This window comes from Carassius auratus, chromosome 2 (genome assembly GCF_003368295.1).
Source record: "Carassius auratus strain Wakin chromosome 2, ASM336829v1, whole genome shotgun sequence".
Taxonomy (NCBI): Eukaryota; Metazoa; Chordata; class Actinopteri; order Cypriniformes; family Cyprinidae; genus Carassius; species Carassius auratus.
The window spans coordinates 10,690,378-10,715,886 of NC_039244.1; the positions used below are offsets into that span (position 1 = coordinate 10,690,378).

General features: G+C 38.3%; 2 protein-coding genes across 2 annotated transcripts; both read right to left on the reverse strand.

Annotated features, from left to right (window-relative positions):
- Positions 1 to 2,419: 2,419 nt before the first annotated feature.
- On the reverse strand, positions 2,420 to 7,207 carry LOC113115328 (uncharacterized). The gene is made up of 2 exons (XM_026282828.1): positions 6,668 to 7,207; positions 2,420 to 5,298 (listed from the first exon to the last, which is right to left on the reverse strand). The coding sequence occupies exon 2, from the start codon at positions 5,173 to 5,175 to the stop codon at positions 4,531 to 4,533; it is 645 nt and encodes a 214-aa protein (XP_026138613.1). The 5' UTR covers positions 5,176 to 5,298; positions 6,668 to 7,207; the 3' UTR covers positions 2,420 to 4,530.
- Positions 7,208 to 10,449: 3,242 nt separating this feature from the next.
- kncn (kinocilin) lies at positions 10,450 to 22,852 on the reverse strand. Its single transcript, XM_026274804.1, has 5 exons — positions 22,705 to 22,852; positions 18,344 to 18,412; positions 17,686 to 17,763; positions 12,445 to 12,544; positions 10,450 to 10,659 (listed from the first exon to the last, which is right to left on the reverse strand). The coding sequence occupies exons 1-5, from the start codon at positions 22,850 to 22,852 to the stop codon at positions 10,584 to 10,586; spliced, it is 471 nt and encodes a 156-aa protein (XP_026130589.1). The 3' UTR covers positions 10,450 to 10,583.
- Positions 22,853 to 25,509: the final 2,657 nt, after the last annotated feature.

Here is a 25,509-nt window from a genome sequence, read left to right on the forward strand (position 1 = left end):
TGTTGGTAAAGTATTCATTAAGCTATGCAAATTAAAGATAGCTCATAATAAGAGTAAAAGGTAAGCAATTCAACAACCTAATAATCATGGATCAGATATTAGATTAAGCTTCTGACCTGTAATTTCATCAATGACCGACTGGAGGCGCTGTCGGCTGAAGAACACAGTCGTCTCCGATGTTTACAAGTCACACTGTTTACAAGTCACAATTGTTACATTTTCAACTTTAACATTTAAGGGTTTGTGTGGACCAACTAAAGCATTCGTTTGGAAAAAAACGTTTATTTTTTTGTGAGATAGTCTGGAATTTTACAGCTCATAAACATGTTGAATGCCAAACTACATAACACAAGCCTTAGCTATGAGCTTATATCTTTCTGTGGTATTTTCTGAACACTTAAGCATCTGTGAAAAGTAAGTGAAGCTCTCTTTTGAGAGCACTATTATATTGTATGTTTATGTCAGTACAGTCAGTCATCTACTCTTATTTCAGATATAATGTTGCTACACACTACATCACATCAGTTTATTTTAATGTGAAATGACTTAACGTCATTTGATACCATTCACCACAACATTCTTCTTGAACGACTAGTATATACGGTTGGTACCAAGGGCACTGTACTAAAGTGGTTGCTTCCTACCTAGAAAAGAGGACTTTTTCTGTAAATTTAGGAAATTATTCCTCTCCATCTGCGCCTGTTTTGTTTGGTGTGCCCCAGGGATCTATTTTGGGACCTTTATTGTTTTCCCTTTATATGTTGCCCTTGGCCCTCATTTTTCAGAAGTACAACATTTCATATCACTGTTATGCAGATGATTCTCAGCTTTAACTTCCAGTAAGGCTTGACACCACTGCTTCATTTGATGTGTTATTGGAATGTGTAGATGATATCAAGAGGTGGATGACAAATAATTTTTTGCAGTTAAATGAGGATAAAACAGAGGTTTTAATTCTCGGTTGTCTGGCAGATTCCTCTCCTGCTCTGAAAGCACAGTTAGGTCATCTCTCAACAAATGTATGCAAACAAATCAAAAACGTTGGAGTGATCTTTGACTCTTTACTACTCTTTGATAAAAAAAGATTAGTGTGGTTATTAGAGGAAGCTTTTTCCATTTAAAGCTGCAGTAGGTAACTTTTGTAAAAATATATTTGTTACATATTTGTTAAACCTGTCATTATGTCTTGACAGTAGAATATGAGACAGATATTCTGTGAAAAAAATCAAGCTCCTCTGGCTCCTCCCAGTGGTCCTATTGCCATTTGCAGAAATTCATCCGCTCCCGGTAAGAAACAACCAATCAGAGCTGCTGTCCGTAACTTTGTTTGTGATCAAAATGTTGAAAATTTTATATAATAAGCGAGTACACCATGAATCCATTTTCCAAACCGTGTTTTTAGCTTGTCCTGAATCACTAGGGTGCAGCCTATAATAAGTGTTTATATTCAGACTATTTTAGATTGCTTCGGGGGGTACCGCGGCGGAGTAACCCAGTACCTTTGTGATTCTTCATAGACATAAACAGAGAGAAGTAGTTCCGGCTACGATGTTCTTCCACAAGACGCAAGCAGTTATGTTTATTAACCGCTAGAACGTCAAAAGTTAACTACCGCAGCTTTAAGATCTATTGCAAAGTTGAAGAATATTCTTTCAAGCAAAGACTTAGAAGTTGCAATTCATGCTTTTGTAACATCACAATTGGACTATTGCAACCCTCTTTATTGTGGTCTTCCTCAATCTTGATTGCAAATTGTTCAAAATGCTGCTGCAAGACTTTTGACTGGGTCTAGAAAGAGGGATCATATTTCTCCTGTTTTAGCATCCCTTCACTGGCTTCCCATTAAGTTTAGAGTTGATTTTAAGATCCTTATGTTTGTTTACAAAGCATTGTCTGGCTGTGCACCAAGGTATATTTGTGATCTTATTGTGCCATACTGTCCTGCTAGGTCACTTAGATCTTCAAGTCACTTGCTTTTAAATGTGTAACAAAGTCGTTACAAATTAAAGGGTGATCGGGCCTTTTCTGTGGCTGGGCCCAAGCTTTGTAATGCTCTTCCTTATCATGTGAGGTCTGCTCCTTCATTGGACATTTTTAAATCTACTCTGAAAACACATGTTTATTCTTTAGCTTTTGGAAGTTTGTAATTGTTGTTTTTTTATAGTGTAGTCCTGCTATGCACTATGTACAGCACTTTGGATCAATTTTTATTGTGTTAAATGTGCTTTATAAATAAAGGTTGTTGTAATGTCAGACAGCAGTTAAAAAATTTGCTTTTAATGTATATTCTGACATGCCAAGAGTTATTTTTTCATAATCTAATGTAATATTTTCCACATATATACTCAGAAGAACAAAAGAGAAAGAAGAGTTCAGAAATTTAAAGATTTAAGTAAAAAGACACAATTCTAGAGTGGGAGTTAAACAGTGGATAATTATGATGTGAGCTACTTACAAAAGACACAATTAAAATGTTCATTGCCAACAATATTTAAAACAAGTCACCATTCATGAATTATTGTACTCAACATGACCTACTGACAAAATAATAACAATAATGCTAATCGGCATTATCAAAACCTTTTCACATGACATCGTAACCTTTCCACAGGACATTGCATTTCCCTTTTTTTAAACAAACATGGTTGAAAGTAATTAACATTACCACATTTTCCTAAGTACATGAATACTACATGACCAAATGTTCTCATTGGACATTTGAGTAGCCCTCGCTGGTTTGATCCTGAGATCACTGTCATTAAGGCAGCATTCGTTTCATTCAGACTACAGCAGATGTGTAGATGGCAAATAGCAGCTTACAAACAGAGGTGGGCATAGACCATAGAGTCTAAAGTTATAGAAAGATGCCAATGTTTCCGCAGCCCCCGATTCAACTTCTCCTTTCACTCAAACTTCTTATATTGAAAGCTAACAATCCCATGACAAACAAGCAGACTGATATTTTTTAATTTTCTCTTTAAATTATGAAGTGCACTGTTTGTAAGCATGTAGTTCATGTTGCGCTTTCCTCAGTATGTGTCACATGACCCATGTATTTATAATAAATATGCTGCAGTATATTACACAGCTAAAAGTACATATTAACAGATGCATTGGCACTCAGAAAACAGTAAGTACAGAAGCCCTTTCTGCTGGTTGGAACTGATGAATATGATAACAAAGGGACATAATAAGCTACTTTTGCTAACGTTATTAGATAATTTTCATTCATAAAAATATTTAATTGGGTAATGTCCTTTGCTTTTTCAGTGTGTTCAGCCACTAAAAGCTGCTTTTACCTGACCTCTCTGGTAGAAACAACATGGGGAAATTGTTTCACTTGTTTGGCTTGAACCATCAGTGTGGGTCAGTGATGGAGGGCATGTTTGAGAACAATTCGGAATCTTGCGTAAAACGGACAATAAAAAATATAATAAAAAACAGGGGGCACAGAGACAGTAAGATGAGAAAAGACATTTTAGGGAGGAACACTGTCAGCAGATGTAGGTAGTATACTTGAATGTTACTGTACTGTTGATGTAGACAGGTTTGTCGACAGAAAAGGAATATTAGAAGGAGAAAACAGCCTTTGGTAATCTTAAGGGAAATAAATAATGTTTCACTTGGCAGCATTATAAACCACAGTGTAAAATAAAGAGTGAAGGCTTGCGGCTAGGTTCTTTTTTTACAGAAAAATGGGCTGATGGAGCATTAAATAATGTCACAACTCTCAAGTACGGCTCATTCATCAAATGCCCATTTTCACCACACTGCGTCAGGCGACCTGCGCAATAATTGTGGTAAAAGTTTTTCATTCCCTCCTTCATCACACTTGAATTATTTCTCCAACCTGAACTCAAACAATGGCACTGCTTAGCCACCTCGTTTTCTAAATCGCGTGAAAAAAAAGCAGCGCCGTGGCTCATTTAAGCATCCAATAAAGACGAAATCCAAAAAGGTCGGCTATGGAGAGTCATCAAAAAAAAAAAGACCGTTCACTCTCGAAAGTATTTTAGCACTGAAGAGAAAATATACAGCATCTCTGTTTTTTTTGGTCTGTGCACTGACATATGACAACGCACAGTGATACGTCTTTCTCCGTTCTGTTTCTCAGGCTCGTCTCCAAAGCCATCTTTACACAACAGCTGATTCTGTCTCTTCTGAGCGCGGTAACTGTGAATGCTCTGAGTAACAGTGGCAAAGTATGAATATGTGAAGCACGCCACAGTGATTCACCTTTCAAGGCTCTCTCTCTTTAGATATGGCAGCATTAGAGAACGCACAAGCTCTTCATATGCTTCTCGCAAACCTCTGTCATTTTCATTAGGAGCACGTGGCCCATCGCAGACTCCAGAAATACCAACCCGCTGGATTTATGCGAACATTTCAATTGTTATTGCACCTCGTGGCACAAGCCGGCGGTGATAATCAAATGAATTCTCCACACAAAGTGCTCGTCTTCCCCCCTGAAAAAGTATTTACATAACATAATACCAGCCCTTCTCCAGAGAGCGACCTAAACTGGCAATCTTAAGTGGCGGCACAGTCTGAGGGCAAAGTGAGCCGGACCGCCCCTCCACTCCCTGTAGAAGCAGAAAAGGCTGCTGAGTTGGGTCCATTGGTTTCCATAGTGAAGAGCTTGCAGGCTCGTGGAGGGACATAGTCTGGGGCGGGAACGGTGGCGTTGGCGGCAGTAGCAGGAGCCTCTCTTTCAGGACTTGAGGCGTGGGAGGAGCAGGGCGAGTTGGTGGGGCTAAGTTGCACGGCTGTGGTGTCCTGCATCGTGTGCTCACTGGTCTCAATCTCAAATGCCGCCCCTCCACTCAACCCCCCTCCGCCCCGACCCATGAATCCCAAACCGCCACCTCCTTTGGACCGACGAGAACTCTGAGGCGGAGGCAAGCGACTGCAGATGCAACAAGCCCCGAAGAAGGAGAATGCCACCAGCAGGAGTATAGGCCCGATGATAATCGGGGGATTGCTAGAGGGCACAAGCGTGCTGAAGGCGAAGGCGCCCACTAAAGTGATGTTGATGCCTGCCAGCATGATGCACAATCCACATGCGCAGCAGAGGGCTGGAGAAGGCAGACCCTGAGGACGGGATTTACGCTTCTTGCGGGTCTGCGTTTCCTTTTTGGGCGCTGATGTGCCAGAACTCTGTTCGCTGCAAACCATATTGGAAAGGGTACAGCGTTCCCGCCACTACCCCACTCACACCTGCTGTGTCCTTATCAGCAAATTGTAGAAAAAACACATTTCTTCTTAATGAGTGCTTGCTTCTCACACTATTAATGCAACCTGTAGTGTAGAAACAAAGAGTGAGTGTCATACTTTATACTAAACTGCAGGTATTATCAGAAATTTACGATAACAGGCATTACAAGATGCCATTTATTGTGTTATTAAAGTTGGCCCTTTCAGCATTTGGGGTCAATAATAATATATAATACTATCAATAATATGTACATGTGTACATAGACAGACGTCTGGACGGACAGACAAATAGATAGATAGATAGATAGATAGATAGATAGATAGATAGATAGATAGATAGATAGATAGATAGATAGATAGATAGATAGATAGATAGATAGATAGATAGATAGATAGATAGATAGATAGACACTGACATATAAATTACTTTCTTTTCATCAAAAAATCCTAGCAATATAAATCAGCAACGACTGCTGTAAATTCAGCTCTGCCATAATGGGAAGTAAATATATTCAAATAGAAAACATATTTTTAATTATAGCAATATTTCACAATATAACTGTTTTCATTTTTTTTCTTTTTACACTAACGGTAATGTATATATATATATATATATATATATATATATATATATATATATATATATATATATATATATATATATATATATGATAAATTATAAGTAACTTATTTTCCCATATATATATATATATATATATATATATATATATATATATATATATATATATATATATATATATATATATATGTATGTATGTATGTATGTATGTATGTATATATATATATATATATATATATATATATATATATATATATATATATATATATATATATATATATATATATATATATATATATATATATTTAATTTGTTACAGTGTCTTTTAACAAAATAACTTAGGTTACTGTCAGGTAACAATTAATTAACAGGTTTTACTGAAGCATTTATACCAGTGCATAGTATTGAAGGTATTAGTACATAATTATACCATTAAAAATAAAAAATATATATATTGAATAGCGCATTACTCAACAGTCATGACACTCAAAAAAAAAAAGGATGTTTTCACATAGTCACCATTTGCTCTTATATGCAACTGTAGCCAACTTCACAACACCAAGGTCATATTAGCCTACTTTCTGAAACAAAGAAAGCTAGTAATTTCAAACAATACCCGATAAAATCATATTGTGTTATCAGCTGTGTAAAATGAATCAGTATAAAACCGTGGGTAGCCTACTAACAGGAGCAATGAGCATCAATGCTGGTTTCACCCCCACCGGATGTGCTAGCCAATGAGACCTCAAATGTAGTTAAAGACGGCCGTTTAAAAATATGTATATATATAAATATAGTTCTGTGAGCCATATAAACACGTGCAGTGTTTTAGAATATTATCAGCGTCTCTTCACAAATAAGAAAAGGTCTCACCGCTTAGTCGACGTCCAGAGGAATTATTACCCAGGCTGATGATGGATGGAGGTCTCCAGGTACGTGCGTAATCTGTCGTTTCCTTTAAGTCGAAAACGCCGTCCTAACAAACATATGATGTCTTTGACGCAGGTTCGGCTGTCACCGCTGCCTGGCTTGATTAAAGATCAATAGGCTCTGGCACTCAATACACGTCCGTCGCGCTCCACGCGTTAATGTGCTCGGCTCTCAGATTCTGAGTGACAGTAGGCTAGTTCTCTCATTTAACGACTATTTTGCTTTTACAAAACCAAATGATACTAAGCACTAAATGTTATACTATTTGCCTTTCGCGTTAGCAGTAACAGGTTGCACAGAAGCCCGTGTGTTGATCAGTGCTGTGGTGTGAATGAGCGAGATCGAGAGCGAGCGGGTGGGCATGTGTTCACGGAGTGTGTAGGGAGGAGGGACCCTGAGTCTCATCATCAGCTATGTCCACAGTTCCCAGTTCTCAACATCTCTTTACGATAGCAGGCTAAACTACCACAGCGAAAAACCCGGCACATAGTTAAACCTTTACAAATATCACTGCTAAATTACCATCATATTTAGAAGTACTGCAATAAAATATATATAGTGTTTGAACTATATTTATTTTTTTGTATTTATTGTTATTTTTCAATAGTAATAATGAATGTATTAGGCCTAACTATTAAATTATTTTACTATAAACTGTCTAAATTGTTATACAGCATTGTCAATTATTATACTGTAAATATGTTGTAGACTAATTATTATATGTAAATGTTTACAAAGGAACATTTAAACATAATTCTCTTGTATCTCCCTTTAAAAAACTAGCATGATAACCATCATTTCTATTTGTCATTTTGTCATGTCTATTTGTTTGATTATAGGGGTCACTATATGTTACTGCTGTTTTATTTCAGAAACAAACTGTATATAGATATTTAATTTATGTGTATTCATAAGATGTTATATATTTATTTTTGTTTTCTATCATATATTCACTGTTGATGCTTATTTCATGGTGTGGTAAACCTTGTAATTCCTGTATATTTAATGTTTCAGCACTTACCATGACATGAGAACTTAACAAGAGATTTTTATGGAGCGGCAGAGGAACATTATAAGGATGGTGCATGATCTCAAAGCAAACAATGTTGATGAGATCACAGTGGCTAACCGTTTAAGTCTAAAATGGTTTCCAATTGAAGATTTAAGATCATTAAATCGATCCAGCATGCTTTAGAAATATTAAATGTACTTGAACTTGGATTGCTGGGTGGAGTGGATGTGAAGGACATGGTCTGGCGAACTATGAGGCAGGCAATCAAAAATGTCTTGGCTAAAGTGGTGAACTGGAGAGGTGTAAATGGAAAAACACCTTTCCAAAGTTTGGAGCTTAAAAACATTGTGACTGGTAAGTGGTAAGTTTTTCCCATATCATGAATGAATGTTGAAAGTCATAGTTCTTAGACTGGTGGTGTCTTAAATGTATTCTTTAACTCGGTATTTGTATGCTCCTGCCGAGGCTGTAAAAAGAATCCTGACTCCAAACTGATCTGGAGGTCAAAAGTTATTCATCTGTGGATTCATCTATAGCTGGTGATTGTGAGGGTGGCAAAAAATGAAGAACATCATTTTAAATTATTGTTAAGAAAGTGAACATTTTGCATTGTTTTTGTTGTTTGTTTGTTTGTTTTGCAACTAATATTTTTACCTTTTTTGCACATCATTTGTCTGTTGGTTTCTGTATTTCATCACATATGCACAACAGTTTTCCATCCTTTAATTTGCGTATTGCTTTATTGTTTGTAACAGTTTAATTTGGTTTCTCTTGTCTTTTTGATATCTGGGAATTCCGCCACTGTTGTGAGCCAGAAAAGGATGATTTCTGGGGACACTGTGAAGTTGTGGGTGAGTTTTGGTCCAGCTTTGGTTTGGTTGACTTTTGGCTAACGGCATTTGGACCAACCTTGGGTCGTAATTCCATGTTATATGTGGGTCAAACTCACAGCCGAAACTCAGCCAGATCCAGCCCAAATTGCTATCTGGGGTATGCCACATTTGACTTCTCCAAACATGTCAACTCTTCCGCCATCTTGGAACAGGCAACAAGTCGTCACTCGCAGTAACCATCAATTACTTTCCTGAGATGAGAAATGGGACAGCCTTTTACTGTAGAGAATGAGTAATAATTCAATATGATGGGTTTTTAAACTACCTTTTTGATGTAGTCACTTCCAGCTTGTATTTTTAGCAAAACTAGCTGCTGAAGTCCGTTGCGGATATAGATATTCAAACAGGAATATCATTCAGGAATATCTATGGTTGCAAATGCACAGTCAACTTGTTCTATAATAGCCACTAATGATGCATAGATATATAGATAGGCCGTCATTATATCAAAGTATCACCATTATTTATGCATTTGAATAATTTTGACAGTACATTTTTAGTTGAATTGCTTTCATCATGAAGTTATTTTTTCCAGGTTGTTTGAAATTAATTTCTAGTGCTGTTGTGCGAGACACCCAGTACAATGATGTTTAATTCAGTCATAAGTGTACGTCAGAGCTCTTGGCAACAGCAGGCTGCGTCTCTCTTCACTGTCGCCATGCAAGGACAGATACTGCATAGCCAGCCTTAGTGTGTCACTGATGGTCTGCGTGGGATGTACAATGATTCTGTGCTGTGCACGTTACGTGTTCATACAGTACGTGAGCATCTGAGTCATTACTAATGCTGGAAAAGGGCTATGGTGACGCTATGACAGAGAACAAGGTAATCAGGAAAACAAGTGTTTATTTGTGTGTAATGACGTGACAACAAAACTGTTGGAAATAAGACCTAGATAAGACTAAGATTATAAGGTAATAATTACAGTTTAAACAGTTACAACTACATTCTACAAAAGCATCTGCTAAATTAATCTTACGTTTTACGTGCATTCTAACTGATTAAAATATTAAAGACTAAGTCTAAGGTGTGCTATCATGAATTCAGAAATCAATTCAAAACTAACAGATAACCAAAAATGCAAACCATCATAGACACAAAAAAATCATAAAGCAAAAATTAAGATTCTGTCATGTTGCTCCAAACCTGTATGATAGTCTTTCCTCTGTAGAACACAAAAGGAAATATTTTGAGAAATACTTTTGAGAAGTACTCATACTCATACTCTATATACAAAAAATAAAGGTAATGTATGGTAAAAATGTAAAGGTAAAAAATAAAGCAATGTATGTTTCCACGAAGAAACTTTAACATTTATGGAACCTTTCCAGTTCAGAAAAAGTATCTTTATTGTCGACAAAAATTGATTTAGATTATCAAAATGGGTAATTTAATAATTTATATATCATTCATTGTAAAATATTTTAATGCATTAATTATGGCTTGAAATGCACATTATAATGCACTGTGAACTCATTAATAATTGTAACAAGTTATAATGCATTATAATTCTCATTGTTACACCTTGAGGAAATGTAATACATTAAAACACGTGACAAACTACCAATTTCAGATTTGTAGATAAACAAGGAATCTCCAAACATCATGATGCATTTTACCTCATTATTTATGAAAATATATAATGCATTATAACATACATTATGAATACCTTTATAATCCATTATTATGATGTATTACATAAAGGCTTCAAGTAAAGTGTTACCTTAAAATGTTCAACATGCCCAAACATTCTTTCCATTATCTACTTTTATTTTCCAGAGAAGAAATAAAGGCATACAGGTTTGGAATGACTTTTTTAATATTAGTAAAGACACCTTGTTTGAACGAGTGAAATCGAATGCGATACCATAATGAGCGGTTAGCAGAGATCAGGCTTGTTTACTGTGAAATGAATACAGTTTGCTCTTTAATTAGAATCCATTGGATCCAGCCGTTATAAAGGGTCTTGATCAGAAGATGGTGACTTAAACTTTCGCCTTCCCAAGATATCTGGAACATCTGCAGAAGGGCTAGAGGAAGAAAAAAAACGCTCATAATGCATATAAGTGTGTATGCTTATTTCTCTAAGTTGAATAGGTCCTCGTGCAACATAAATGACATTATGAGTGAAGCCAGTGCTGTAAGTCACCATGACAACCGCATCCACAGCAACTTCTTTGTTGTGGTTGGAGACCAATAAGCTCATAATGGGGAATGGTCGACACCTTTCTTTTTCCATTTTTTTAGAGTCCTATCTGATCAGAAAAGACTTCTCAAATCTATACTCAGATTGTAAGATGCAGATTAAACTCTAAGGATTTTTTCTGCTGGCCCGATCAGGCCAGTGGTTCAAATTTTTACTTTTCCTGCCAATATTTTCACTGACCCTGCCACTAAAAAAAATTAAATAATGGCTGTTATCATTGTTGTTGAACCATGTTATCTATATATAAGCCTACATGACACCAAAATTTTAGTTACCGATTTAATTTTACAATTCTTGATTGATTCCAATTTTGATCACACAGCAAAGACTGATATAAAAAAAAAAACAATAAGTAAAAAAATATTAAAAACAAGGTAACAGTAAGTAAATAAGAGCAAATCAACAAATTACAAGCAGTAGCACGGCTGGATATATACCTGTGCTTATTAATGTATTATACACAGGCAAGATGAAAAGAAAACGCCATGTAAACTTTTCTGAAGAAAGTCAGCTTCCCTCAGAGATACATTCATATTCAATTTTTAGGATTTTCTTCCAATATTTCATGCATTGTGAACAATAGTCTTGCTATGTCTGCTACAGTACTTTCTTCTCTTTACGTCCATTTTCAACATTTTTGGCCTTAAGATTTCCACACAAATGGCATTTTGGAAAATGACTGCATGCACTCTGCATGCAAGCCCTGAACTGAGATTGGTTGAAATAAAACAAAAAATGGCCGGTCGACCGGTGCATTAATTAAATATAGATTATTCATTGCTAAAGTTACTAAGTTACTCACCACAATGGGAATTTTGACATACTTTAGTATGTATTTGTCTGTTCAAGTGCAACAAGGTGAGGAAACAAACTGAGTTGCATCTTGTTTGAAAGCTTTCAAAATGCTTGAATTTTTGAAATAAAAAAATGTGCACATGATAAACTTTTCTGACAACACAATAGTGGCCTGATCGGGCCAGTGACAAAATCGTCATCTGTCCCAAGCGTCTTTCACGCTGGTCCCGGGCCATCTGGCAATCCTTATTGGTGCGCCCTGCTCTGACGCCAAATCCTGCAGTTGAAAGATGGCAGAAAATGGACCAATCTCTCTACTCTGAACTGTAGTGGTTCTTATATGAGCGTAAAATATCACAGCGAGGATAATGTCCTGGAAGTGATTGGCTCCCGACATAGAATGTAATGTGAGCCCAATAGGGGAGCAAAAAGCCTCTCTCGAAGTAAGTGAAATCCCAATCACTCTGTTCCTCTAGTGAGCAAAGACGTGGGCTGTTTGGCACTGCTGACTGCAAGAATCAAATTACTCTCGGGCTCTAGAGAGAGACTGCCATATTGAGAAAGGGGAATTCATTGTTTCGCAAATGTAATGAAGGGATTATGTATGTGCGTGTATGTGCGAGTTTAATTTGTGTCTGGCATACCTCACTGTTAATTTAAAGTTATGAATATGTGAAAGACAAAATGATTTACGCAGGTCAAAAGCTGTATAGATGAATACGTTCCTTAACATTTTGCTTTTTCAAGCTCTTGTTCTGCTGTTTAACGTCAGGGTTGCTTTGTAATATAATTAGACTGTGAACGCATGTCTCACCCATCATCCTGTGAGCCCTCAGCTGCTGTAGAAGCTGTTGTCTCCACAAATGTCCCCATCCGGCTCTTCGAACGCTCTACGTTAAGCTGGCTTTGAGTCCCTAAGAATGAGACAGAGAAATCAGGAATGCCATTTTTTGGTATTTATACAGACCACAGAACCAGTCTTAAGTGTCAGTTTTATGAAATTTAGATTTGTACATCATTTGAATAAATAAGCTTTCCATTGATGTATGGTTTATTAGGAACAGAAAATATTTGGCCAAGATACAACTATTGCCACGTTTCCACCAAAATTACCCGGAACATTTGTACAAGGAACTTTTTCACCCCAGACCTGTTGCTTTCTGCGTTTCCACCACGGTCTAAAGTACCGACGTGCATCCTTGGTAGTTCAGACTTTGTGCATTCGACTCGGGAGTGTGATGTCCGCGACGACGCAAATCCGGTAATTCTGCAAACAGCAGCGTACTTGATAACATCAGTCAGCTTGCCTTGGCTACTGCAATTTTCCTCTCTGTATATTTACAATAAAACGAATTATGATATCAAATACCACTGCCTCCTTTCGTTTTCTTTTATTTCAGGGTCTTTATGAGGGGCATTTTCTTACCCGGAACTTTATTTAGTTCCTGGTTCCTGCAGTGTAAACACACCAAGTACCAGCCCAAAGTCCCTATTTTCTCAGTAAAGTTTCTGCGGTGGAAACGCGGCATATTTGAAAATCTGTAATCTGAGGGTGCAAAAAAAAAAAAAACTGAGAAAATCACATTTTGAAGTTTTCCAGAAGAATTCTTAGCAAGGCATAACCTGGGAACCAGGAACAATTTAAATACATAGACAAATGGGATTACAGACTAGACACACCTGTGATCAAAGGAAACAACATAGGAAACATCTGGAATAAATCAATGAACATAAGACAGAAACTGGGTCACAAAGAGAGAACAACAAACACAAAACATGGAAAAGAGTCTGACATAATGCCCCCCTCCGGGAGGTGTGCACTCTGGAGATCCTTCAGGACTGACACAGGACAGTGGTCTGCAGAGTGAACCCATTTGGGATGACATGGCGAATCTGGGGACTCATGAGGTCATGGTGGTGTAGACTCCAAGGCCATGGCCCCAGCCTCGGCCTTTACAGCTGGAGCCTTACTACTCATATCTGGGGAATAGGAGCCCACCCTGGGCTATACTCTGGGGTGGGCCGACACTGGAGCGAACTCTGGGGCCTGGGCAGACACCCTTCTCCTCACCCCTAGCTTCCTCTTCTGGATCATGGGGAAAAGTCATGGTCTGGGCCAACACCGGAGCAAACTCTGGGGCCTGGTCCGACATTGGAGTGAGCTCTGGGGTTGGAGCAGACACTGGAGCGAGCTCTGGAGAAGTGGGTACTTGAGAGCGCTCAGGAAGAGCAGACATTGGAGGGCACCGTGGAGGAACGGACATTGGAGGGCACTCTGGAGCTGGAGCAGACACTGGAGTGAGCTCTGTAGGAGCGGACATTGGAGGGTGCTCTGGAAGACGCTTACAAGGAAGGGGCCCTGGAGTGAGCTTTGGGGCTGGCAGGCTTGGGCTTGGGTGAGCCACGGACAGCGGGCTTGACTTGGGGATGCATTGAGGGTGCTCTGGAGGAGTGGGCACTGGAGGGCGCTCTGGAAGGTGCTTTCGAGGAGCGGGCACTTGAGGGGCACTCTGGAAGGTGCTTACAAAGAACTGGCACTGGAGTGAGCTTTGAGGCTGGCAGGCTTGCCGCATTTATGTTCGTGGGGCTTGCCTCATTAATGTCATTTTGGCTCGCCAAATTAATGTCCTTTTGGCTTGCCATACGAGCCGGCGTTGGGCTTTCGTTAGCCTTTGATGCTGGGCTCGACTTGGGGACGGCCAGCTGATGGGTCCCGGATCGGGATCGGAGGCTCTCCAGACACCGGATGACTGCCTCCTTCCAGCCGAGGTTGGTGGTGTCTGGGAGCTCTGCAAAGGAATGGTAAATCTTCCCAATCCGGAACAGCGTCACTAGAGTCTCCCAAGCCCTACCCTCCAAGCATGCTTCACAGGTGCGAGGAGCAAGGAGAAGCTGGAGATATCTTCAATATGGAATTTTTATTAAAAGACGTGGAACTCAAAAGACATTTAACAGCCGACAAAGAACTGGGAACTGGGAACACGTAAAATACACAAAAAAGTGGGATTACAGACTAGACACACCCGGGATCAATGAAACAACATAGGAAACACCTGGAATAAATCAGTGAACGGAAGACAGAAACTGGGTCATGGAAAGAACAACAAACACAAAACATGGAACAGAGTCTGACAACAGGAGATTATTAGAATCAATTATTGCAATATTTCTTCAATTAATAATTTTAATAATTAAAAAAACAATACAATAAAATATTATTATTATTAAATTGTCTTTTTAGATTTTACAGCACAATAGTAAAATAATTTGCACTATATATTACTATTACTATAGTAATATATCTTTTTTATTGATTGTTTAATTTTAAAACGTAACATACAAATATAACAAAATATTTTTTTGAATAATGATAATATTAAATATTTAATTTTGTTATAATAAAATCTTTTTACAGTACAATAATAAAATATTATAAATAAAAAAAAATAAAAATTGTTATTATTATTAGCATCATCATCATCATTATTTTATGGGGGAACAAACAGGTTTTTCTTCTTCTTTTGTCCTTACAGACAAGCAGATTACATGCTTGAAAAAAGGCCATAGACACGAACAGAGACCAAAATATGAAATTGTGTTCGCTCACTCAACATGTCCCTGCTGTCTGTTTACATGATTCAGTTCATGATTGTTGTGTGCTCTGAGGGCATAATACAGGCAGTGAAAATTTAGTGCACAATAATGCTTTTTATAGCTTTTCCCTGCAAAGCCACATGTGCCTAGGATTACCTAGGATAACATAAATGTATCTTCTCTGAAAATTCTAAACAAAAATAAAACATAACAAAAAAATCAATGAGGAGTCATACAATTTGAGTTTTTTTATTTGTTTGTTTCCCCAGATTATCAAACTGCTCATCTGAACATAGATCTTATAATGACAGCAGAAACAGATGTGCGGACTAAAGTGGGAAATGGCCAGGGAGGAGCAGCAAGGACACACTGTAGCTGTGTGAGTTGAGGGACACTGGGCTGCTCAGCTGAAAATGCCAGATCACCAGGGATTGACACGTGTCAATGTAATTTCCACAGCAGGGCAGGGAGTGAACTTTCTGATTATGTTAATATGGTTTCCTGGTAGCCCATCTCATGACTGCAGTCATTTCATAACTAAAAGTTACCATGTCAGTTTTCAGACTAAAACCATGTTGCAAAGTACTGTTCAATCGTATTGCTCATTAACTAATTCATTTTAATTACCATTGGTTTCTGCTGATATTTGGTAATGGCCCACAACTAATAGAAATGTTGTGGTGCTAAATACAAAAAAAAAAAAAAAAAAAAAAAAAATTATTAAACAAAGTGACAGGCACATTAGTTAGTCTAGTTCAGGGATGGACAAAAATCATTGTCCTGTTAGCCCTATAGTCTCAGCCTCAGACATCATGCCCACGGACTGTCATTTAAACGTCTGATGCATATGGGACACAAAAGTGGAAATACTTCAGGAGTTTCGAAGTCATCATCAGATCAGTAGTATTCTACATGATTTCCGGGAGACATGTGTGTCACATTCCACCTTATGAAAAAGAAAGCCGTAGTGTTTACAACTGTGATGATGAGCGCTTATCAGGGTCAACTAAATGCTGGATTTCCAAAAGTATGTGAAATATTTCAAGTTTGCAGCATAGAATCTTTAAAATACTTGTATGAGTTTTACACACTGGTCTGTTTTTGGGGCGACATTTCTATGCACTGAAACGTGATGCTGAATGAGATGAACTGTGATTGGTTGTTTGACGTGTGGGTCAAACGGCCTCATAGGCGGGACTTGGCCAAAGAAAGCAGCCATGAATTCCAGAGCTTCAGCTGTCAGTCTAATAGTCTGGCTACGCGAGACTATGCTAGCCCTAGTTTGTCCTAGTTTTTATAAGGCAAAAATAATAATGAGTATTATAAGTTTTTAAATGGTTTTAGTTTTTAAATAAATACATAAGAAACAAATGGAGAAAAAACATTCTTGAAAAAGAATGTTTTATGTCCTTTGCAGAGGATTCCAGGACTAAGATATTCAACAAAATAAATAGACATGAAAATACATGTATTGGCAAAAAATATTCAATATTCATATTCAAAATCCCTGATTAACATGATTTTTGCCCTGGTGTCTTTTATATGTAGGAAAATGATGCCCTGTTCAAAATCATATTCCGATTTGAAACCCCATAACATTTTTCTGAGATGTATATTCACGACAAACCATTTGAAAATTAGCCAGATTTAAATGATTCTCATACTTCCCTAAGAGTGCTTAATATCTACAGGAAGTGCTTATAATTTCTGTCAATATCTGTCATATTTAAAGACCAAGGAGAGGGAGTGTTTAAGATCAAACCTCCAAACATCTCTAAAAAGCTTAAGACTTAAAAATATGGCATGCAAAGCAACAAAATGTGATTCTTTTCAATGCTCACATGACTTTTCTAGGTCTAGCAATCACACTTTTAAAATTGTTAACTCATGTATCCAGGTTTTCCAAGAGCGTGGGAGCCAAGAAATTTCCAGTAAAGTTGCAGGGCAAATTAAATTGTTTAACTGAAATAGTTACCTTCTACAACATCTTTCATTTTCATTGAGAGGCATGAGTGGAATATTAGGCACAATAGTTTGAAACTACCATGGATGAACAGTAAATTTAAAGGAACACTGCATTTAATGTTATGGCTGTGCTTCCATTAGAGCCTCTGAAATGGCTGAAATTAGTTCAGCAAGTGTGGGAGCAATTATCACACAAAACAATTAGTAAGAATAAGTCTTTATTGGAAACAGAGTTTTAGTTATTACCCATTAAATCCATAATGCCATTTCACATGAAACAACCAAAAGGAAAGGCTCTATTTGAGCTTGGACTAGAGCTCGGGATTTAGTCACAGCCTCCGGCCTCAGATCCAGCAGGCCAGAGAGAGTGTAAATGAACAGAAGATGGCTGTACGTTGACCCAGAGAAATATAGTCACTCTAAAATGGTGTCAGAGGAAATCATTCTTCAACTGTCAAACTGGAAACACAGGGGTTTGTGTGGAACAGCCACTTACCCTCTCGCGTGAGTGTAGCTACGGGTTGTTCAGGAGCTGGATTTGTATTTGTAGCCATCGGGTGCACTCTGAAGTTGCCTGAGAAAATTAGATGTTGTCAGTAGCCTGAGTGGTGCAAAATGGTCTCTCATCACAAACGGAAACAAATCTCATGTTACACGGTAATCAAGATTATCTCTTTAGTGAAACTTTATACAGCATTTAAATATAATTGATAGGCACCAGGGTTTGGGGAATTGAGACATCATTTTGAACTGGATTAAGGTAACAAAAATGATGCATTTGAATTTACAAGAAATGACAATAAAAAACGTGTGTGTGTGTGTGTTTGTGTGTGTGTATTTTTAGTGACGAGCGCTCATCAGCATTGCTTCGGAAACGGACATGGTGCACCTGCACATGCTCATAACGGGCTGATCCATGCACCGGCACCAACAGCGCCCAGCGCTTTCCCCCTGTGACTAAACCCCTCTTTGCTGAATAAATCCACCCTTCGGGGCATTTATTTGAGCTCTCTTTGTCACATGATTCTTCCACCCTGTTACAATCTTATGTATCTTATGTTATAAAAAAATATTTTTCAGAATTTTTCACAACCCTGACATGACATGCATTAAATGTTGTGTGTGCAAGAAAGTATTATATTATATAGTCTCACCTATGTTGGGGAGTATGTGATGGATGTTGAACCACACTTTTATGAACGGGTAGACTGCAATGAGGAGACCTGCAAAGCACAAAAAAAAAGTGACATTCAGCCAAGTATGGTGACCCATACTCAGAATTTGTGCTCTGCATTTAACCCATCCGAAGTGCACACACACAGAGCAGTGAACACACACACACACACACTGTGAGCACACACCCAGAGCAGTGGGCAGCCATTTATGCTGCGGCACCCGGGGAGCAGTTGGGGGTTCGATGCCTTGCTCAAGGGCACCTAAGACGTGGCATTGAGGGTGGAGAGAGAACTGTTCATGCACTCCCCCCACCCACAATTCCATCCGGCCCGAGACTAGAACTCACAACCCTTCGATTGGGAGTCCAACCCTCTAACCATTAGGCCACGACTTCCACCAGATGAGGACTGAATCATTCAGTGTTGTCATCATTCTTCATGTCCTGCATGTTCCCACCAGGCTAAACCAACCAGACAGCGTGGACATGCAAACCAGAACTAACTTGCATGTAACCTTCAAACTGGTCTTTGCAGAGTACAGACACACTCAGCTCTAGTATTACTGCATTTCTCTCTTCTAAATGGCTCCCTGAACTAGAGCTGCACACTAAAGACAGGCCCCATGCATATTGCATTACACTGTAAACTGATGAACAGCAATTTAAGCGTTATTAAGAAAGCAGAAAGAAACAGAGCACTTGTGAATTTTAAATTGACACTAAAGGCTTACTTGTTACTAAAACAAACAATTCTGTTATCATTTACCCATAAGAATTTGGTTAATATTTGAAACACACATTAACGTCTTCTAAAGTGATACGATGAACAGATTTCATTTAAGCATATGATCAACACACATACATTGAGCACATCACCTATGGTAAACACGGAAGCTCTCTGAGGCTGCTGGCGAGACAGCCATAGACTGCAGGGGCTGTGCTGGATTTTGATTATGTACCTACTATTCAAGCTGTGAATCAATTCCTTTTTGAAAAGGATGAGGCACCTCTGCTGGCTTTGTGTTTTGGCCAATTTCTGTTATGAGAGACCACTGTCAGGCATGATTGCAGCACGCTGAGCACTCCTTCTCCGCATTTCTTGCTTGTGTATCCTCGTTCTGACCATTTTCCCTTTCTGGTTCCTCTTTGTCATTTTTGTCCTTTAATATCCTTCATTCTATCTTTCCCAATTGCTCCTGACTGATAATTCCATCATGGTAGTTGATGCTTTAGAGCAGGGGTCTCCAAACTCTGTCCTGGAGTGTTTAGCTACACTGTATGGACAAAATAATTGGGAGACATCTCTTTATTATTGAACCTGGATTCTATCAGACCCATTTCCACAGGTATATAAAATCAGGCGCCTAGACATGCAAGTCTGCATTTACAAATATTTGTGAAAATGTTGGGTCATTTTGAATAGCTCAATGAATTTATGTGTGCAGCTATGGTAGGATACAAACTTCACGAACTGCAATAAGTCAGTTCATGAAATTTCAGAGTCAACTGTATGTGGTATTATTGGTGGAAGCATTAAAGAAAAGCAGCAACTCAGCCGTGAAGCGGAAGAACACATAAAGTCACGGAAGCAGGGTCACTGAGTGCTGAGACGCACAACACATAAAAGTCGGCGACATCCTGCTGATTCCAAAGCTGAAGAGTTCCAAACTTCCACTGGCATTAATATCAGCATGGGTCACCATGGCTTGGCGGCTGAATGTAAGCCAAGTACAATGTCAAGTGTCAGATGGATTGGACTCTGGAGAGGTGGAATAATGTTTTGTCAGGAGACGAAATCACACTTCTCTGTTTGGCAATCTAATGGGCAAGTCTGGGTTTGGCGGATGCCAGGAGAACATTACCTGCCTGATGCATTATGCCAACTGTAAAGATTGGTCGAGGAGGGATAATGGTATTAGGTCATTTTTCTAGAGCTGGGCTATGGTCATTACTTCCAGTGAAGGGAAATCTTAATTAGGGGTGCTCCAATCAGGATTTTTGAGGCCGATTGCCAATCACAGAACACAGTATCTGCTGATCCGATCAATGATACAAATCTATTTAAACCTTCTTTTAATCATGTAGAATTATTTATAGTGATGTTCCAATCAAGATTTTTAGACATTTTATTCGGGGCCTGAATTTCATTTTTGAAAATTAAGCCTTCTCTTAGGTGACTTTCGTGAGAGGTTTTTTTTTATTTTTTTTTGAGGGGTGGAGGGGGCCATTTATATATATTATATACATTTATTTATTTATTTATATATCTCACTTAAATGTTTGATAATGCACTGTATTTTTGTTTTTACAATCGTGTAATTGTTGCACAATAGCTTACACAGCGCAATCCTGATTTTGTGAGCTGTATATGAGGTAATTGGGAATACAGTAAAAATCTGTAAATTAAATTACAGTAAGACTACTGTACAATTTACAGTAACTGGCTGGCAACCCTGCTGTCAGTATTTTTTTTTACAGTCACTGTTTGCAGTGCGTACATAGTCCATGTGTGGTACAGAATCAGCATGGACTGTGCTTTCACATAGGAGTCTGCTCCTGATCCAGGGCTGTTTACCACAAACACAACATTTATCCATTAATGCTTTTTCAACATTGTGATTCACTTTTTACACAGTACCCTAATTCAATCTTTCATCAATTATTCAATGCTTTTTACTTACAATTAAAAAAGAAAAAATGCAATTTATAAACTTTAGTGATGATGTGAAACTGCCTCGATAGTGTAAGTGACAATTCCTGTGTCGACTGTGCAGCATGCAGCTCATTTAAAGTGCAGACGCGATGTGATTTGAAGCCATTTGCATTTTGAGAGAGAAAGAGAACGCATTAATTCATGCTGTGAAATGATGTCTCACATAAACTTTTTCAAATGACTATCGGTTAAGGAAGAGATATGATTTGTACCTCACCTAAAGCATTATAATTGGTTCACCTGCGCTGGACAGAGACTGAAATGGTGCCGTGTATGTCATGCCAAACCTCTCACGGCAGGAGCATCATCAGTTTGGGATCGGTTTTATGAGATCGGCCTATTTAGAGACCACCGATCAATCTCCCCAAAGCGATTATCGGCCGATAGCCAAGAGCACCCCTAATCTTAATGTTTCATCATACCAAGACATTTTGGACAATGCTATTCCTCCAACTATGTGGAAACAGTTTGGGGTAGACCTGTCTATTCCAGCATGTCTGTGCACCAATTGACAACAACAACGAACAACGATTTGGGGTTAAAATAGAACTTTAATCAAACATAAAAGTAAACAAATAAATAAAAAAGTCATATAAATGTAATGACATTACTTTTGTAATGCCTTACTCCCAACAGTGAACAATAGTCAAAGGCTGCTGGTGTGTTGTGCAGCTCTATTGTGACAGGTTCCTTGTGTAGATTACATACCCACCATCGTAAGCAGGTGGTTTGGATTACAGACTTGGATCAAATTATGTATGGCCCTTTTTTGACGAACCTCAACAGAATGACTGCAGGGGAATAATTCAGGTATAGGTGGAAAACATGCAACCAGTACCAACATCCCTCCTTAAATGGGTTCATTTTTTTTAATTGTTGAAAAAGGCGAAGGATAATGGTGTGAAATGGAGGTGTGCTGATATGGAGCAGTGATTAGATGTAGTGTTAAAAATGCATGATATGCAAAAGAGACATACACTGTGGAATCGTCAATGAAGCAGCAGTGTACTACCTGTAAATCCCTGCAGATTCGTTTAGCAAATTCAAGGAATAGTTCACCCAAAAATGACAATTATGTTATTGAAGTCATTCTAAATCTGTGAAGCTTTACAAGTCCAAGCTCTATACAAGTGGATGGGGACTTAGAGTTGTCAAGCTCCGAAAAGTTATTTTATGTTGCTGTTTGTCCTTTTTGGAGCTCCAAAACTCTCCACTAATATATTTTGAGTATTCCAAAGTCATACATGTAGCTTTGTATGCGTAATCAGCCTGAACTGCAAGCCATTTTTCACAAAAAAAAAAAATGAAAAAAATCACCATTCACTGTATGGAAAAAAACAGCTTGGACATTCTGACAAATATCTCCTTTTATGTTCCACAGAAGAATGCAAGTCGTACAAGTTTGGAATGGTGTGAGGGTGAATAAATGTTTTTAGAAGTTTACCATTTTTGCTGAACTATCCCTATAATGAAGACATTTATGATTTGAAATTTTATTGATTGACTGTACTATGTGTATTAAACTTTATTTTGCTACATAAACAGTAAGAATATACAGTATTCAATGATGGATCTCTTTAGATATCAATTGTAGTTTTGGCTGATCAGAGTAGAGAATTGCAACTTACCAAGCCCCCCTGCCCCAAGGAAGATGCCCCCCACTGCATCTGCATCACAGTCCTTCGACACACCAATGATGATACAACCTGCTACAATGCTGAGCAGGGCCGAGCCCACCCGCAGCCCATGGTACTCCCCAATACTGACCGCGTTCATTCAGCAGGTGGAACCCCCCCACCTACCCCGTCTGGCTGATCCACACGCGCTGATTCAAAACCCGCATGAATGTCAAGCGCTCACGAAGGCAGATCACTGTATGAAAGTTTCACTGTTAGTGAGATGGGTTAACAGAGACTCTACTTTCTCCTCAAGGCTCTTCATACATCTTTAAACACTGAGCTCTGGTTACTTTGCCGGATTCATGCTTGTTCCCTTCAAACTAATTTGGGTCCGATTAAAGACGGCTAATCATTTGAGTAGGAAAGCCAGGCCAGGCCTAACAGACTCATGATACTTGAGTGCTCATGCTGAATGGCCAACAGTGTCATGCATTTGTAGTCAAATGAACTCAGGTTAAGTCTTGTTAAAGAAAAGAATGTGCTTGATCCCTTAAAAGCCATTGTTGCATCCATGCATATTCGTGAGGTGTTTTAGTAACAACATGACCCAGAACATCCCATCTCTACCGCTAATTCTAACCTTATAAACATTCACTAAGCAAACACTTTTTATTCATCCATTTAGTTCATCTAAAATACATGTTTTTCCTCACTTTTAACTAATCCACTGTGTCAAACATTGTGCGCTTATTTAAAAATACTCATCTGCATAAAGGACTAAATTACCTGATGTTCCCAATCTCCCGCAGAGGATGTTTTCAAGTGCTGCCTACGCAAGAGTCAGAGTGTCACTGCTGGGGACAAAGGATATAATAAAAATAAAAACACATTGCATAACATGGGTTGAGGTCATTGGCAGACACTGTGCAGCCATATGCTTTATGAATGAAGCTAGTTTTTTTTTTATTTTATTTTTTATTTAGCTTAAATATGCTTTGTAGCAGGGCATAGTATGTAGAGAGCTATGAAACCAGTTACTGTCACTAAGTCAAGTCACATTTTTACACAATACAGTTTCAAAACAGCTTTACATTAACAGACAGGAAAATATATATGTTAAAGGTGCTGTAGGGAACTTTTGTAAAAAAAAATATTTTTTACATATTTATTAAACCTGTCATTATGTCCTGACAGTAGAATATGAGACAGATGATCTGTGAAAAAATCAAGCTCCTCTGGCTCCTCCCAGTGGTCCTATTGCCATTTGCAGAAACTCCATCGCTCCCGGTAAAAAAATAACCAATCAGAGCTGCGGTCCTTAACTTTGTTTGTGTTCAAAATGTAGAAAAATGTATATAATAAGCGAGTACACCATGAATCCATTTTCCAAACCGTGTTTTTGGCTTGTCCTAAATCATTAGGGTGCACCTATAATAAGTGTTTATATTCGGACTATTTTAGATTGCTTCGGGGGTACCGCGGCGGAGTAACCCAGTACCTTTGTGATTCTTCATAGACATAAACAGAGAGAAGTAGTTCCGGCTACAAGTTCTTCCGCAAGACGCAAGCAGTTCTGTTTATTAACCGCTAGAGCCTCAAATGTTCCCTACCGCAGCTTTAAGGTGCAGTCGTCATTTCGACCGTCCACAAATGATCACAAAAGACTTTCTGAAAGTCTCTAATGCCAAATACGAACATTTTTCTTACTTCCATGCATGGAAGATATCCCCTGATGACGAAAAGTGAAAAGTTGAAGCGCGAGAAAACTTGCTCATGAGAAGAATAACAGCTAATGAAGTTACACAAGCTGCAATGTGATTGGCTGATAATTAACACATATTGTGTTAGACGCAGTTGCATTGTTTATTTTCATTATAACACAGATTTAACATAAAATGTGTTAAAAAAAAGTGTTAAAACTGTTGAAAGTGTGTTTCTACGCAAGAATGTTTGTTCACAATTACAAATCAACTTCAATTTAGAAGCTTTACGGAAGGCAACAGCATCATTATTCATCTCAAGTCAGTTCAGTGCTGATTCAGTTGTCATTTCAGTTCAACAACACATCGATATTGCAATTTTTGTCAGGATCCAGCTCAATAAACTTCACATTTTGTCGTCAGTGCAATTCAATTGGTATTACTGAATATTAATTGTCTTTTAAAGCCCAACTACTTATCACTACTAAGTGAAGGTACAATACAATTTGAGCACAGACACTAATGCTGTTCCTCCTTGTAAACAACTATGTCATTCAGCTAATTCAAATTCAGCAGGGACATTGAAGGGGATTGCTTCAGTACAGTGTTTTTAATCTCTTCCATATTAGAAATGAAAAGGTCATCTTCTTCATTCGGTCTCTTTAATGTGGATGCGTTTGATGATCAGATCCCATAATATGTAGGTGCCTGTACTGTAGCAGGCAGATGAGCTTGCCCGCTTTGACTGATTTGACTTGGAGCTGGAAGGGAATGTGTAATGTGTCCTCCGCCGTCAGGACCCAAGACCATCCACAAAAGCCCTGAGTTGCCATAGGGATGGCATATCCATGGCAACAGAAGGAGCCGGGGGTGAGCGGGATTAACACCAGAGAGTTGGGTAACAAATGACGTTAACGGGTGAAAAAGAAGAAGTGACACATTTCCTGTTTGTGCTCTGGGCCCTTCAATGCTGTATAATGTCTTTAAGCATAAAATTACATTAACAAATGTATGGTTCCTGGAAAAAAATTATAATACAGAGGAACTTATGTAACCAAAAAATCAATTACGTTAGGTAACTGAAATGAATTACATCAGTAGTGCTCATATTTTT

Excerpts from the sequence above, each read along its gene's own strand:
- LOC113115328 (XM_026282828.1), bottom strand. The coding sequence starts at position 5,175 with ATGGTTTGCAGCGAACAGAGTTCTGGCACATCAGCGCCCAAAAAGGAA.
- kncn (XM_026274804.1), bottom strand. The coding sequence starts at position 22,852 with ATGAACGCGGTCAGTATTGGGGAGTACCATGGGCTGCGGGTGGGCTCG. Across the intron at positions 12,545-17,685 it reads AGCTACACTCACGCGAGAGG|GGACTCAAAGCCAGCTTAAC; the intron begins GTAAGTGGCTGT and ends TCTCATTCTTAG. Across the intron at positions 10,660-12,444 it reads GAGGGCTCACAGGATGATGG|CCCTTCTGCAGATGTTCCAG; the intron begins GTGAGACATGCG and ends TTCTTCCTCTAG.